The sequence below is a fragment of the Pteropus medius genome, unplaced genomic scaffold (genome assembly GCF_902729225.1).
Source record: "Pteropus medius unplaced genomic scaffold, Ma_sr-lr_union100, whole genome shotgun sequence".
NCBI classification, from domain to species: Eukaryota; Metazoa; Chordata; class Mammalia; order Chiroptera; family Pteropodidae; genus Pteropus; species Pteropus medius.
The window spans coordinates 2142480-2158411 of record NW_024353517.1 but is presented as its reverse complement, the minus strand read 5'-3'; the positions used below and the strand labels follow the sequence as shown (position 1 = coordinate 2158411).

Sequence of the window (15932 nt, the reverse complement as noted above, 5' to 3'; positions counted from 1 at the left end):
AGACTCCAGCTCTCTGTCATCTGAATCTTTGTTAAATAACCTTAAGCTCATTCCCCAAATTTGCTCAGATTCCAGAACGCTTTATATCAGAGCCATCCAGTAAGATTGTCAGGAATGAGTTTATTCTTGCAGGTGTATACGGTAGCATGGAACCCACTCCAGTTGTCCTGGAGATAGCATCATTTCCTTATTTCAACTAGGAGGTGGTAATATGGGATTCCAGGTTCCTGGATGCTGCTAAATTGGCAGTTGGTCAGTTAAATTTTACTTCTCTCTTTGCAAAATGCACTTAATTAAAACCATAAAATATCAAAATTCATTCCTAAAATCTCTTCATTTAAAGCAGTTATTCTGTCGTGAAAAAAGCACTGAGCTTGGAGATTGAAGACCTGGGTTCAGATCCTTATTCTGCTATCAGCTGTGTGATGTTTCAGAAAAGACTGCTTCTCTGAGGATAATGATACTCTCTCATGACAAGGGGTTGTAGAAAAGGTTAAATAGAAGCATCTACTACAAGGCCCAGAGTGGTTACTTAATCATGTTAATTAAATACTCATGGGCCTCTCTCTAGTCCCTCAAAACTAGAAGCCGAGCAATACCTCTAGCCTGTAAGATAAGTGTATATAGTTCTTTCTCTAAGCACTAGTTGTGTTTACAGGTCCAAAGGGTCTGTTTCAGGTCCCATTAATTCCTGTTCTGTAGGAAGCTGTGTTTTTGTTTTGTTTTTTTAAATTAGCTACACTCAGCTCAGATGGCATTGGAGGCAAAGGGACATATAAAGGATCATCTAGTCTGGGTCTGCAGCAGAATCATTGGGCAGGCGGGGTAGAATGGTCCCACTCCCTGGTCCCACTCCAGAGACTCTGATTTAGTGTTTGGAGTGCAGCCCAGAGGATTCCCAGATAGTTGGTGAGTTTGGGAAGTAGTCTCTTTTCTTGTTATAGATGAGAAAAATGAGTATTGAGAGAGAAAGTAAATGACCCTACATCACTCAGCAAGTTGCACAGTGGGTCAGACTTTTTTTTTTCCCTGTAAAATATCTAAAGTGATAGGCAAGATAAATATTCATGTCTGCACCCAGTTAGAAACCTGACACTGTTAGTCTCTGTGGGGTGGAGATCAGAAATAGAAACCATTTTTATACCTCACTAAAATTACTGACATGTTCCTTATTTCTCAGGTGTTATTTCCAATTTTGTCAGTTATGTGTGTAAAGTTGCCACAGGAAGATATGGACCATCACTTGGTGCAGTAAGTATTTCTACTTTAAAAATTTTAAATTTAGCTTTTAACTTCATTTTGAAATAATTTTAGACTCACAAAAAAGTGGCAATATTAGTACCAATACTATATAACCAATATTAGTACCAATCCTATATAACCTTCACCCTGCAGAACCACCATACAATTATCAAAGCCAGGAAATTAACATCGAAACAATTCTATTAATTAACCTATACCTAATTTAGAATTTTTACATTTGTAAAGCCTTGTAAATGTCAGGCTGTAACTTTTAATCATTGGCCATTTATATAAACCTGCTGGAACAGAGTACATGTCAAGAGTAAGCAAGATGTAGAAGCAACCTAGTGTCATCAATAAATGAATGGATAAAAAAGATGTATATATATATATATATAACGGAATATTAGCCATGAAAAATAACGAAATCTTGTCTACGGCCATGCCACCCTGTACATGCCTGATCCTGTCCGATCATGGAAGCTAAGCAGGGTCGAGCCTGGTTATTACTTGGATGGGAGACCACCTAGGAAGACCAGGTGCTGTAGGTGTAAAAAAAAAAAAAAAGAAAAAGAAAAAATCTTGCCATTTACAGCAACATGGTGGACCTAGAGAATAGTATGCTAAGAGAAATAAATTAGACATAGAAAGACAAATACCATATGATTTCACTTATATGCAGAATCTAAAAAACAAACGAACAAAAACCATGAAAAAGAAACAAACTTATAGATACAGAGAACAAACTTGTGGTTGCCAGAGGAGAATGGGGTGGGAGGATGAGTGGAAAAGGGGAAGAGTGTTAAGAAGTACAAACTTCTAGTTATGAAATAAATCATGTGGATGTAATGGACAGGGAATGTAGTCATTAATATCATAATAACTATGTACAATGACAGATGGTTACTAGACTTATTGTGATCACTTCGTAAGGTATATGAATGTTGAATCACTGTGTTATAGAGCTGAAACTAATATAGTCTCTATCAACTATAATTTAAATCTCTATCAACTCAAATTAAAAAAAGAGGAGTCAGAACAGTGGGTATCTAGTCCCCATAAACCAGAGAGCCTAATCTAGCTTTGGAAAATTCAAACTAATTACAGATTTGAATCTGGTGCTATTTAGTCAATATTTGAGTGTCTGCTATGCAGATTAAACTGCTGGGCACTGTACTGGAGAGTAGGAATACAGGCATTGAGCAAGATGATCAAAATTCCTGCCCTCAAGAGCTATCGTCTAGATGCCTTAAAAAAAAATTACAGATGTGCTTTCTTTTGAGTTTAATGGCAGATTTCTAGGACCATGGAAATATGTACTTAATGTTTATTTAAAGACTACTCATTTAATATGTACATATTTAAATGTTGATTCACTTAAATGCATTCAAATAGGAAATTTCATAGGTAAAGCAACTCTTAAAATGTTCAGTTTTGGAAAAGAATCCTTTCATAAAGTAATCATCTCATAATTTGTGTGATCCTCAGAATTGTGTATACTTAATTTTCCTAATGAAGTCTATATATCTTGTCCTATCACCTAACATGCTTTCTTAATTTAAACTCCCTGTTTTTCCTGGATAAAATGTTTGTTTTCCATATAAAATTTGGTGCCAATATAATTTATATGTTTCAAATTCTATTCTCTGCCTCATTCACTGACTAAGTATCTGTTATGTAAAGGCAGTGATGAATGAGAAATGGACTCTGACTTCGAGCTTAGTTGGGAAGAAAAATTATGCACACATCTATAAGGGCTGAGTATATTTTAGAAAACTTTGGAGAGTTCTAAGAGTAGGGAGACTTTCTCATTAGCTGAGAGAATCTGGGAGGGCATTTTGACGTGCCCTCAGACAACTGTTATTCTCATGTTACAGATAAACTAAAGTCCAAGATGAACAGAGTGTGGTAGCATGGTGATGGAATTACACTGAGTTTGAATCCCAGCTCTGCCACTTATCTGTTGTTTCTAGGACGTATTACTTAACCTCTCTGAACCTCAGTTTCTCCCTGTGAAATGGGGATAACACATCTATTTCTGATTTGTAATGCAAGGATGTTCAGTGTGCTTCGCGTAATAAGGAGCATGTAGTAAGAAATGTGGAAATGGTAGTTCATATTCATGCATCAAATTCCTGTAGAGCCATGGCAGGATAATTATTATCCTGAAATACTTCCATTCATTCTTGGTTAAAATTAAAGAAAACTAAATCACCAGTTATAGTGGTATTTTTATTGGAAAATCTGGGATGGAGGAGAGCACTAATGACAAAATTGTATTACAAAATATGAAATACTGGTTTTATTGCCTTTATCATAGTTCTTTGTTAAAAGTGAAGATTATTAAAGAATATTTGTCAATTAACATCGGCATTAGAGAGCAAGAATTTGATAAGGGTACTAGATTTGGTACTAGATTTTGGTAAGGGTTTTGTTTAGTTAGAACTGTGCATATTCTGAATCTCATTTAAAAATTAAGTTTCTTATTAGTTATTGGCAGGAAGTGTTTCTCTCATTTTGCCTTTCAAAAGGTTATTTTTTGTGAGACATAAATCGTGAGATGGCAAAGATGAATCAGATATTTGTTGGAAACTATTAAAGTGTTAGAGAATTTTTTTTCACTTGAGGCTGTAAATAGTTTATCATAGGCCAAATTTGCTCACCAACAGTATGATAACCTGCTTACTGTAATTTCATCGATTTAACTATTACCTAATCTGCACATAGAGTGAATTCTCTTGCTAAGTCTCTCTCTTTTTTTTTTTTCTTTTACAAGGTTTCAAGTAAAATGAAATCGTCACTAGAGCAGATTCGTTTGGAATTCCATTTTGATTTATCTATAGTGTTTTGAAGTATATGTCCTTGTATAACTTTTTTAACGGCTGCTTCTAGGTATTGCTATATATGTATATATTACTTATCACACTCTACTGGTGGTGTCATTCTACCAGTTTGAGTGAAGTGAACCTTACCTCCCTTTTCATTCCTATATTCTTCCCAAATCATAATTGTCTTAAATATTTCCCCTAAATATATTTATAATATCGGTCACTTTGTATTTACTTTTTACTTTTTTCATTGTCCTTCCTTTCTGTTGTTCTCAGATTATTCCTTCTATCATTTTCTCCCTCTTTAGATAACTTTCTTCAGTCATTCTTTTAGGTAGGCCTGCTGGTGACAGATTCTCTAAGTTTTCCTTTGTCTGAAATGTCTTGATCCCTTCTTTTCTGAAGGATATTTTCACTGGCTATAAAATTCCAGGCTGACAGTTCTTTTGGCACTTGAAAAATGTTGTGCCACTTCTTTTTGGTCTCCATAGTCTGAAGAGAAATCCTTTGTTATTTAAATAGCTTTTCCCTATAGGTAAGGTGTCATTTCTCCTACTACTTTCAAGATTTTCTTTTATCTCTATAGTTTTCAGAAGTTTGACAATATGTCTTGTCATGGTTATCTTTTTGTTTATCTTGTTTGGGTTTTACTCAGCTTCTTGAATCTATAGGTTTATGTTTTGCGGGGAAATTTTCAGCTGTTATTTCTTCAAATATTTTTTCAGCTTCACCATTTTTCTTCTTTCCTGGGACTCTGATGACATGATGTTAGATCATTTGTTATAATCTCATGGGTTCCTGAATCTGTTAATTTTTTAAGTCTATTTTTTCTCTCTTGTCCAGATTGGGTAATAGCTATTCTGTTCCAGGTTCACTGATTATTTTCTCTGTCCTTTCCATTCTGTTTGAGCCCATCCAATCAGTGTTTGTTTGTTTGTATGTATGTATGTATGCATGTATGTATGTATGCATGCATGTATGTATGTCAACCCTTGGTTGACCTCACAGATTGCAAGGACCTTGTTAGCTTATAAGCCCTTATGTTTTATTTTTAACACCTACAGCACCTGGTTTTCCTAGGTGGTCTCCCTTTATTTAGGTTATTGTATTTTTCAATTCTAAAGTTTACATTGTTTTTGGTGTCTTTGCTGAACTTATTTCTTGTGCTGTTTTTTTTGTTGTTGTTTTTGTTTCAAGCATGTTTTTGATTGCTCATTGAAGCATTTTTATGATGGCTGCTTTAAACTGCTTGTCAGATAATTCTAACACCTCTGTCATCTTAGTGTTGGTGTCTCTTAATTGTCTTTTCTCATTCAAGTTGAGATTTTTTTGGTTTTTGTTATGATGAGTGATTTTCGAATGAAATCTGGACATTTGGATATTATACTATGAGACTTTGAATCTTGTTTAAATTTACTGTTTAGCAAGCTGCCGCTGACAATTGCCATTATTGCCAGGTGAGGGTGGCAGTGAAGTCCAGGTTTCCTTCTCAGCCTCCTTTGACATTTGGTGGACAAGGGTTCTTGTTACTGCAGGGTAGGGCTGGGAGTTCTGGGAGTTCAGGCTCCCTAGTAGACCTCCGCTAATACCACTCTGGCTCAGAGGAAGGGTGCCTTGTTACTGCTGTCCACATTACCTCCACTCATCCCACCCTGTCATGGGTATTGGGATGCCTCAGTATGCAAGTCTAGATTCTCCACTCAGCCTTTGCTGATGGGGATTGGGCCACAGTTTTTTTGGTGGTGTTTGGCTGGAGTAGAGTAGTTATTGTCTAAAAGTTTTCTGTCTTGCTAGGGTACCCTTTCTTGGTCCTTTGGCTAGAAAGAGTATTTTTGGGGGGCGAAGACCTATTTTGTCTGAGTTCATTGGTGTTTCCAGGTTGTGAGCTTCTCCAAAGCCTGGTCTGAGCTATGAGGCCAAAAGAAAACCTAGGGAACTCACTACTGTGTCATTTCTTAGATCCCAGGGTTCCTAGCTGGTCTACTTTCTCCTCAATGCCCAGGGTTTTTAGCTGTACTTAGCTTGTGGAAGAAGGCCCCTTAGAGCAAATTCATTTAAAATTCATAATGTAAAAAAACTCACATAAAAACCCTTAATATGATACATATGAAGATAGATATAAAGTTGTTTATGAAAATTGTTTACTTATGAAATAAATAAAAAATTATATGTATATTGATTACAAGTATATAACCTGTGTACATAAATAAATTATTGGTGGAGAATAAGAGATCTTCACCTCTAAAAGAAAGCAGACTTCTCAGATCTACATGGATAGGGATTCATGACTCCCTGAAATTGTATCTAAAATACAAATGAATGTGAAATTTTTCTGAAGAGAAAGAATGCAATTTTTGCTATTTTCATAAAAGCCTCTGACTAGAAATGGTGAAAATAAAGAATTTCTGCATGGGGCTGGGCCCAAACATTTGTCAGAAAAGCAAGTTGCAATTTATTCAGACACATAATTTCATTTAAATTTGTGTAGATATAGATCAGTTGAGAAAATTCCAGAAAGATAGTGGAACCACCTCCTATCTTTAAAATAATGTAAGTACAATGAGTTATAATCACAAACTGGCTTTACATAGAAATGTTCAGTAAATGCGAATTTTCTTTATTAAAATATCTGTAATGAGCATTTTAGATGAAGAATATAATCTATGGAGAACTAATTTAGAGAGTCAACAGAATTTTAATGTTCTTTCATATCAGCTAATCAAATTATATTTGCTTCATTTTGGGGAAAAGTATAATTTTACTGTTTTTTCTTTCAGAAAATAAGGCTTCAACTTGATATCTTCTGGATCGTTGAGTTGGCTTTTTTAGGTTTTTTAAAAAATAAACCTAGCATACTACAGTTGTATATAATGCTGTAAAGACTAGAAGTGATAGGGTACTGTTCACTCCAACTTCCAAATTCTTAAGTGACAATGACATCTGCTTTGCTTAATACACTATGTGCTGATAGATTTTGGGGCAGATGTTGAAGTTCCAGCCAGAACAGATCTTTCAGAATAAATATAAATATGGCCAATAAAACATGTTGCACCCTAGAGGAACCATAACCCAGCAGTTTTTGTGGGGAAATAAGCCTGCCATCTTCTGAGGTGGTTCTAATGTCCTTGAAAGTTGCTATGACCTAATATTTAGGATGTGGAGTAAGGAACCAGGAAAGGGTTGAACAAATTATGGAGGCTGTGTGTGTACACGTGTGTATTTCCACATAACCAGTGATCACTCTGTTAAGGGAGTAAGGATTTCAGAAGAACCCCATGTGTTACAATTACTTGCACAGAAGCTAGTTTGGTCAATATACAATAGCAGGCAGTTGATCTTAAATATAAAACATAGAATTCTAACCCCTAACCCCTACAGCAAAATTGGTAGGCACCATCAACTCCTAGCCTGTCCCCTTTATTATGTAGCTGACGTTATTATTCCTTGTTCTTTATTTTTTTTCAGCCTAAGCCCTAGGTTGTCTTTGTCCATATACCTTAAATTAGGTCTTAAGTTTCCTTCTGAGAGCTATTCATACTGTCTTTCCATCTCCTAGTTATCCCAGCCCATCCCTAGGACTGCAACTTGAGCTAGTTTCCCTGTTTAGGCCAACTAGCAACTATATATTAGGAGCTGGGGACATCTGGGATTCCTGGGACTCATAATACTTTTCTTTAAAGTTTTAGTAATTCCTAAAATGTAAGATAGTCCTATGTTCTGAAGCAACTCTTTACTTAGAAGACACTAAATAAACAGTTGGGATTTAAGAGACATAGATGCTATTTTCTGAAATAGCCTTTTAAATGAAAAAGTAGGGACCTTTCCTTTTAATTATTTGAGCATTCAATTATAGGAGCATCTTTTAAAAATTATTTTTCTCTTATATGTCTTTTTTAAATGTCCTATTTTGAAATGACTTAAATCTTAGAGAAAGTTGCAGGAATAGTACAGAGGACTCCTAAGTCTTAAAAAGACAAAAAGCAACTGGGGTTTATTGAAGTATAATTAACATACAAAAATTGCACATATTTGAAGTTTATAATATGGTAAGTTTTGAAATGTAGATACCCTTGAAATCATCGTCACACTTAAGGTAATGAACATATTCACATCCTCAAAAGTTCCTTGGTGCTTTTCTGTGTTCCTGCCTGCACTCCTAAGCAACAACTTCTTTGCCTTTGTCATGGTAGATTCATTTATACTTAATTTCTAGAGTTTTATATTAATGGAATCATACAGCATATACTTCTTTTTGTTGTTCTGCCTTCTGTATAGTTATTTTGAAATTCATCCATGGGATTGTGTATATCAATAATTTATTTCTCTATATGGGTAAATAATATTCCATTATGTGGATACCATAATATGTATATATCTGTCTTATTACACTTAGCGTAATGCCCCCAAGTTTCATCCATGTTGTCTCAAATGGCAAGATTTCCTTTTTATGGCTGAATAATATTCCATTGTCTATATACACCACATTTTCTTTATCCATTCATCCATTGATGGACACATAGGTTATTTCCATATCTTGGCTATTGCAAATAATACTGCAGTGAATATAGGATGCATATATCTTTTCAAGTTAGCATTTTTGTTTTCTTCAGATAAATACCGAAAAGTGGAATTGCTGGATCCTGTGGTAGTTCTCTTTTTAATTTTTGACATCCATACTATTTTTCATAGTGGTTGTACCAGTTTACATTCCCATCAGCAGTTCACAAGGTTCCCTTTTCTTTACATCTTTACCAACATTTGCTATTTCTTATCTTTATAGACATTCTAACAGGTGTGATGTGATAGCTCATTGTGGTTTTGATTTGCATTTCTTCGATGATTCTTGATGTTGAACACCTTTTCATGTACCTGTTGGCAATCCATATGTCTTTTTTAGAAAAACGTGTATTCATATTCTTTGCCCATTTTTTAATCAGATTTTTTGACATTGAATTGTGTATGTTCTTCGTATAGTTTATGTATTTAACCCCTTATCAGAATATATGATTTGCAGATATTTCATCCTGTTTGCCTTTTCATTTTGATAAATGGTTTCCTTTGGTGTACAGAAGATTTTTAGTTTGATGTAGTCCTTATTTTTGCTTTTTGTTTACTTTGGGATTATATAAATATCTTGATATTTTGTTCATCAACCCCCCCCCTTCCCCCATTACTCAGAAATAGCATCCATTGATCATTCTAGGTCATTCTAGGTTGAATCAATTTTTACTGTGATGGTTTTTGTGAGGGCAGAGATGTACATCTCATTAGCTTTCTCTAATGTTAACATCTTCCATAATCATGGCTCACTTATCAGAACTAGGAAATTAACATTGGTCCAGTACCATTAACTGCAGACTGTATTTGATTTCCCCAGCGGATCCATGGTGTTCTTTTCTTTTTCTTTTTTCTTTTTTTGCATTGTAGGATACTACATTGCATTTAATTGTCATGTCTTTTTAGTATCCTCTAGTCTGTGAGGGGTAGGGGTTCTCAGTCTTTCCTGTCGTTCATAACCTGATACTTTTGAGGAATTGTGAGAAGATATTTTGTAGAATGTCCCTCTTGAGAATTTTATTATATTTAATAAGTAACTAAGATTTGTCTTTACTAAGAACTTTGGTAGAAGACAGCTAAACTCAAGTGACTGCCTCTTTTTGCTTTCTTCCTGGTCGACTACTTTGTATTTTTGCACTTTACCCTCTGACCTCTAGGCTTCGTTCAAGCTGTTTTTCTGCCTAGAACACTTTCCCCATCTCCTCCCATTTTACCTAGCCAACACCTAGTCACACTTCCCTGCAGAGTTTGATGTTACTTATTAACCCTGAGCTCTCCTTCCATCTGCTGGTATAGCATGCTGTACTTCCCCATCATAGCTGATCAAATGTGGTTGGTTTTACTTTTTTGTCTTTTCTGCCACTATGTAAGCTCCCTTGAGGCAGAGACTATATATTTCATTCTCTATATTGCCAACATGTAGCATAGCACCTGATACATAGTAGGACTCAAGCATTTGAATGCATGATTATCATGAGATTTAATGTGAATTAGGGATTATGATCCAGTTTCTCAAGTATTCTACCATTTAGTGGAATTGGGAACATGTCTAACATTAAGAAAGTTTAGTTAAATTAGCATAATTTATCCAGGAGGTATTTCATAGCCATTATAACTTTAAATTAAGAAGATTTCATAATGTGGGAAAGCACGTATGATAAAAGAAAAAAACTTTGTACAATAATTATAATTCAGCTATAACAAGAAGTGTTTGATTTTTTGATCAAAAGATTGCAAGGTTTAGATTCTTATTCTCTAATACAAGGTTGTTGGGTGAAGTGCTGCTCAAGTACTTAGGTGGAAGCGTGTATGTATGTATGTGGCTGCGAGGATGCTGTGAGGGGCAGGCCCTGCAGGGCCATGAGATAAACATGGCATGCTTTCCTGGAGCAGAATATTTGCTCAAAGGTTTTAAGGAAAATGTTTAGTTTTATTATGAAGTAGAATGCAAATTTCCTGTGATTTTTTTTTTTTAAAGATAAAACATGCTTATAAGAAATTTACACATGTAGGTTTCTTTGGGCAAATTTATGCTCACTCATTCTGATTGTGGGGGCTTTGTTGAGGTTTGAGAAGTGCTTTTCTCTTAGTCATTTGATGAAATGATGCATTTGGCATGTTTTACACTGTCCCTGAAGTTCATTAAGTGCTCACATGCTGGTTGTTCCATATCTTATTGCCTGTAGTTACATCCATTCCAGGTGGTTACTGTATGATGGACTTGGAGGCACTTTGCCTGATATTTTGTATATTAATAACTGAAAGTTTTTAAGCTTTGTGCTCACCTTTGGCTTATTAACTTTCTGGAAAAAGTGTTGCTGCTTTAGACTTTGTAGTTACTAAGCAGTTGCACATTCAGAGTTTCACATTTTCACCCATGTGTTAATTTGCAGTCAGGTGCAATCATGACGGTCCTTGCAGCTGTCTGTACTAAGATCCCAGAAGGGAGGCTTGCCATCATCTTCCTTCCAATGTTCACATTCACAGCAGGGAATGTGAGTATATTTACGATGTGAAGTGTGGGGACAGTGATGATATTTCTATATTGACTAAATTCTTGGCCTTAAATTAGACATGTTAATGCCGGAGGATTGAAAGTTGTAACAGTTCTGTTCTCTTTTGTTGGTTTGCAGGCCCTGAAAGCCATTATTGCCATGGATACAGCAGGAATGGTCCTGGGATGGAAATTTTTTGATCATGCAGCACATCTTGGGGGAGCTCTCTTTGGGATGTAAGTTTTAGTGTAATTGACTGCTATACTGCCTTTTTTGGGGTCATCTTCCTCTCTCTACCCCTAAGGAAGGCAGAGTAAGGCAGCTCTGGTCGAAGCAAGGGCTAGTAGCTTTGGGAGGGCGAGGAATCCTCAACATGGTTTGCTTTGGCCTTGCTCAGTTGCACCACGTGAGATGGGATGTGAGAATGTCAGCCCTCCTGCCCCTGCCTCAGTTGTTTGTTGGAGACCTGCTATGCCTTTACCCTCAGCCCCGGGTTACCCCCTGTCTGGGCTGTCATCTCCTTTCCCTGCTCTCAGGCCTCCTCTCCCCTGCCCAGACCCACCCTGATCTCCATCTCACCAGTGCTGGGCAGTAAGAGTGGGTGGACCTGTTCCTCTGCCCACAGTGAGTTTGCATGCGTGCTATATGACTGGCTTCTGGGGCTCAGGGATCATAAACCAGTTGTGACCACTTACTGAGCATTGTTATATAGCAACTACTGAGCTAGTACCTTATGTTATACTATTATTACTTCCATTTTACTGATGGGCTCAGAAGTGATCTTCCCCAGGTCAAACAGCCAAGTGGCAGAGCAGAGATTTCAACCCAGATCCATCACACCATATTGAGTACAATTGCTTTATGGTCACAAGATCTTCTGTTTGTGCTTCAGACAATGGAGTTTTGCTTAAAACAGAAAAGCTATAGTGTCTCTGTCACAGAACTTCCTCAGGACTCCTGGAGCCCATCTGACCGTGAGAGTCTCTTTTGCAGAGTTGTCGTCTATCTGTCGTGCTCGAGCCCCTTCATGCATAAATGTTACCTTTTGCCCCTACTTGGTTTTTACTTTGTTTCATGAAAGTGGAAAAACTTAAGTTTTTAATTTTTTTAAAAAAGTAGAAAATATATTCTAAATGGAGTTTTGCCCAGTAGGCGGTGGAATTAAATGCCATTATGCCATTTATACTTTTCAGTGATGATTAAAGAATAGCATATGTGAGTTCTAGCTTTAACAGCAGCACATTATAAATAGTAGAAACTGACCTGATATTACAGTATGAGAAACAAAGAGTTATGAAAAGGGGTTCTGTTTTATGAACTCTAAATTTATCTGGATCTTTCCGTGTATACTTAAAGGATCTTCTCTCCAGCAGGTTTTTATTCTTCTGAACTATAATTAGATGACCTTTTTCCATTCTGAAAATAATTGGATCAAATGCATTTTAAAGTCCAGGATCTGAAGGGCAGAGGAACCCTTTCTCTTTGCTGTTTCTAATTTAAACTCCTTTCATTTACTACATTCTCAGTCATGTCCAGAATTCATCCTTTTTTTTTTTTTAAGAAAACATCTTTTAATACAGATTTGCAAATCTGTATTAATGGTAAAGATTTCATTAGTATCTTCCTGCAGATTTCCTTGACTTTATGTCCCTCACCAAGTTTTATGGCCTTCACCTTGTGTTGTTACAATAATAATAACTAACATATACTATTATCAGTCCTTAGCTTACTCCTAAAGTCACATAAGGTATTCCATTTTATTGACAGTGAACTGCTTAAAAAAGGGAACTTGTTCCAAGGTCATATAGTCAATGCAGAGCTGGACTTTCAGACTGAGCACCAGACTATGAGGCGGCGGCTGCTGCTGCTGCTGCAAAAAAGAGACACCTCAGAAAGTGGTCTCTTTTGAAATGTTTTCCTAATTTTAATTTAGCCAAATAACCGATTACATTTTGAACTTACATGTATAATCAGAATGGTGTTCCTGAAAGATTGAAGTATTTGACTCTTTGCTTGAAATAAGTAGGTTAAAAAGATTTGGGAAGAACTCTTTATTAATGGAGAGATCCTGACGAGTAATTCATTTCTTGTAAGAGTTTTACAATTGCCTTTGAATCTCAGGGTGATCCTTTTTCTCTTGTTTTAAGTTCACCATAGAATTTGACTCTACGCCCAAAGGAGTTCTGTTACATACCTGTTAATTTGCATATTTTTTAAATGTCTTTTTTCTTTCTGTAAATTTACTGATTATTTTTCAAAATTTTTAATGGTGACTGTTTTCATGATCAAATTTTAACTATATTTAATGACTTAGGATTTAGGTACTATTCAAGTACCTTATAATAAAAAATACATATGCAGAATATTAAATATGTTAAAACTTTAAACTGCTCTTCTGATACCAGTCTAAGTCAGTGAGGTGTCTGGGAGATGTAAAGTTCAACAAAATCTGGTCTGTGCCTCGGGAACAAGAAATCTGGGGAAACCAGGGCAAAAATAAAGGTTTTGGTAATAAAAGCTTTCATTAACAGCCATTCCAGATCAAGGACCTAGTCTTCCCCAGCCTGGGAGGTGGGAGGTAGGTGCCCTCGAGTTAATTTGCAGCCTGTGCTGCTCTCGGTAGAATGCCTAGTGTCACAGTACCTTGGCCTGTGGGCTTCACAAAGATAGGCCCTTGTCATTCATCACTCACTATGTGTTCCTAATCTTATGGTTGATGTTCCCTAGATGCTGCAGTGTAGCACAGAGGTGAGAACACAGGTTTCAGACTCACATTTGAGTTCTAGTCTTAGTTCTGGTGATTCTTAGTTGTGCAGCCTGAGCAAGTTATGTTACTAAACATCTCAGTGCTTCAGCTTCCTTGTTTCATTACTACAGGCTGCTTTTAGGTAGTTTTTAACAGGAGAATGGGGATTGAAACTATGTTTTAAAGGGTAGAGCAGAATTTGGATCGGCGGATAACTCTTTGTGTAGCCACGTGGAAGATGACTAGAAAACTTTAAAATAGTCATCATTAGTAAACTCTACTTCTGACATTTCTTACCAGGCTTAGAATTGGTCTGACCTGCAGGTGAGTCCTTGATTGGCCACTTAAAAGCTGTTTGCACCTTGGGCAGATTACCTTCTCTCAGACTTGATTTTCTCAGGTCTGTAATGGGAAAAGCGATGCTTAGCTTGCAGGGCTGTGTGAATCAATAGCAGTGTGTGCGAAGCACTTACACTTCAGACCAGTCACACATGGTCCCAACCTACTTCGACCTTTTATATATATACTCCATATATTTAAGGGAAATCATAGATCTACATCAAATAAATTAATCAGCTGTTTTAATAAGCTAGATAGTAAATGACAGTGGCATTTAATTTTTAAATGTCAAGTTGATATCATCACGGTACTTAACATTTGTCTGGCATACTGTTTGAATGTCGCACCTGCTTTGTTTTTCTTTTCCCCAGATGGTATATTACTTACGGTCATGAACTCATTTGGAAGAACAGGGAGCCTCTAGTGAAAATTTGGCACGAAATGAGGACTAACAGCCCTAAAAAAGGAGGTGGCTCTAAGTAAAACCAGAGTTGGATGATACTGGTGCAACTGGCCCATGCTGCCTGAAAGCCCCAAGAATGCATCGGCCCTGGAGTGACCACATCTTTGCACTGCTGGAAGACAGCATCTAGCTTTCTCAGTATTTTAACTATGTCCTCAGTAAATGTCTTACTAGAAAGTGAATTATGACAAAGTTGTGAAATAAAAGTTTATATCTCTAGTTTGTAAACAGAGGATGTGTGTCTCTTTTGAAGAACAGAAATGCTGCTCTGGAATCCTGTTATATTTGACATAGTTTGAGCCATGAACCTAACCTGATAGGGTGCTCAGGGAAAGACCTAATTGAAACTCGGAGGCACATTGGCCTTCTAGCATCTCTGCTAAGCATTTATTCTTACCTACCTCTTTCATGGGTTGATAAACAGTAAAAGTTAAGAGTATCTTCTTTCTGGCATTGGCTGAAATAACAGCTGCAGTTTTTTCTAAATTTTCCCAAGAAAGGTATTGTTTTCTGGCAGTGAGTGACACACATAAAACTATTTTTAGGTTTTTGCTTTCTAGGTTAAAATTGTAGCTTAATTAACTTAGAAGGAAGTGTCTCAGATAAATTCAGACTTTAACCTGAGCCTAATTGCATCTTATATTTGAAGATGTACATTCTTTGAATTAAATCATCTTACTGAAATAGCAGATACTGGTCATCATAGCTTCACTTTCATGGAACTAAGTTGCCCTCATGATTGAGAATTATTTCTAAGAAATGCAATTTGAGAATTTAAAAGTTTTTCTTGAGCAGATATACAGGAGAGATTTTAGTCTTGATGGCCTCAAAATGTTAGACTAAATCTTGTACCTTGCCCTGGAGAAGAGTGAAGGCCCCGACATGCAGGCTTCTGGGCATGAGTGTTGGACTTTATGAAAAGCAGTGGGAGTCGTGCTTACCTCACACGGTGTTGAAAGCCGAATAGCAGCCTGTAGCCAATTCTAAACCAATGTCACTTCCAGGAGGAAGAATTTTTTTTAACCCAGTCTTCATTTTGCCAGTAAGGAATCAGGGCAGTTTGTGTGAACTGCCCAATGTCACACTGCTGGGCTTTGACATTTCTGAATATTTGATGCTAACAACCCTATGACATATAGATGAGGCAAGAAGTGTTTTTCAGAGACTGGATGAGAGGCTGAGATCAGATGAACATGTTACATGGAGTCCAAAATGAAGTTCACATCTTGTGGCGGGCAGACCAAGAAAACAGTCTGAAGACA

General features: G+C 36.5%; 1 protein-coding gene and 1 pseudogene across 4 annotated transcripts in view; both read left to right on the top strand.

The window, feature by feature from the left end:
• Positions 1-14900, top strand: part of PARL (presenilin associated rhomboid like) — a 42684-nt gene extending 27784 nt beyond the window's left edge. For 2 of the 4 annotated variants that reach the window (XM_039850547.1, XM_039850545.1), the window contains 4 exons: positions 1181-1251; positions 11021-11122; positions 11261-11358; positions 14579-14900. In XM_039850547.1, coding sequence (XP_039706481.1) covers positions 1181-1251; positions 11021-11122; positions 11261-11358; positions 14579-14690 — 383 coding nt within the window. In that variant the 3' untranslated portion in view covers positions 14691-14900. The remainder of the gene's footprint in view (positions 1-1180; positions 1252-11020; positions 11123-11260; positions 11359-14578) is intronic. The other 2 variants (XM_039850548.1, XM_039850546.1) reach the window with 1 other exon arrangement.
• LOC120593072 (uncharacterized) lies at positions 1675-1793 on the top strand (annotated as a pseudogene).
• Positions 14901-15932: the final 1032 nt, after the last annotated feature.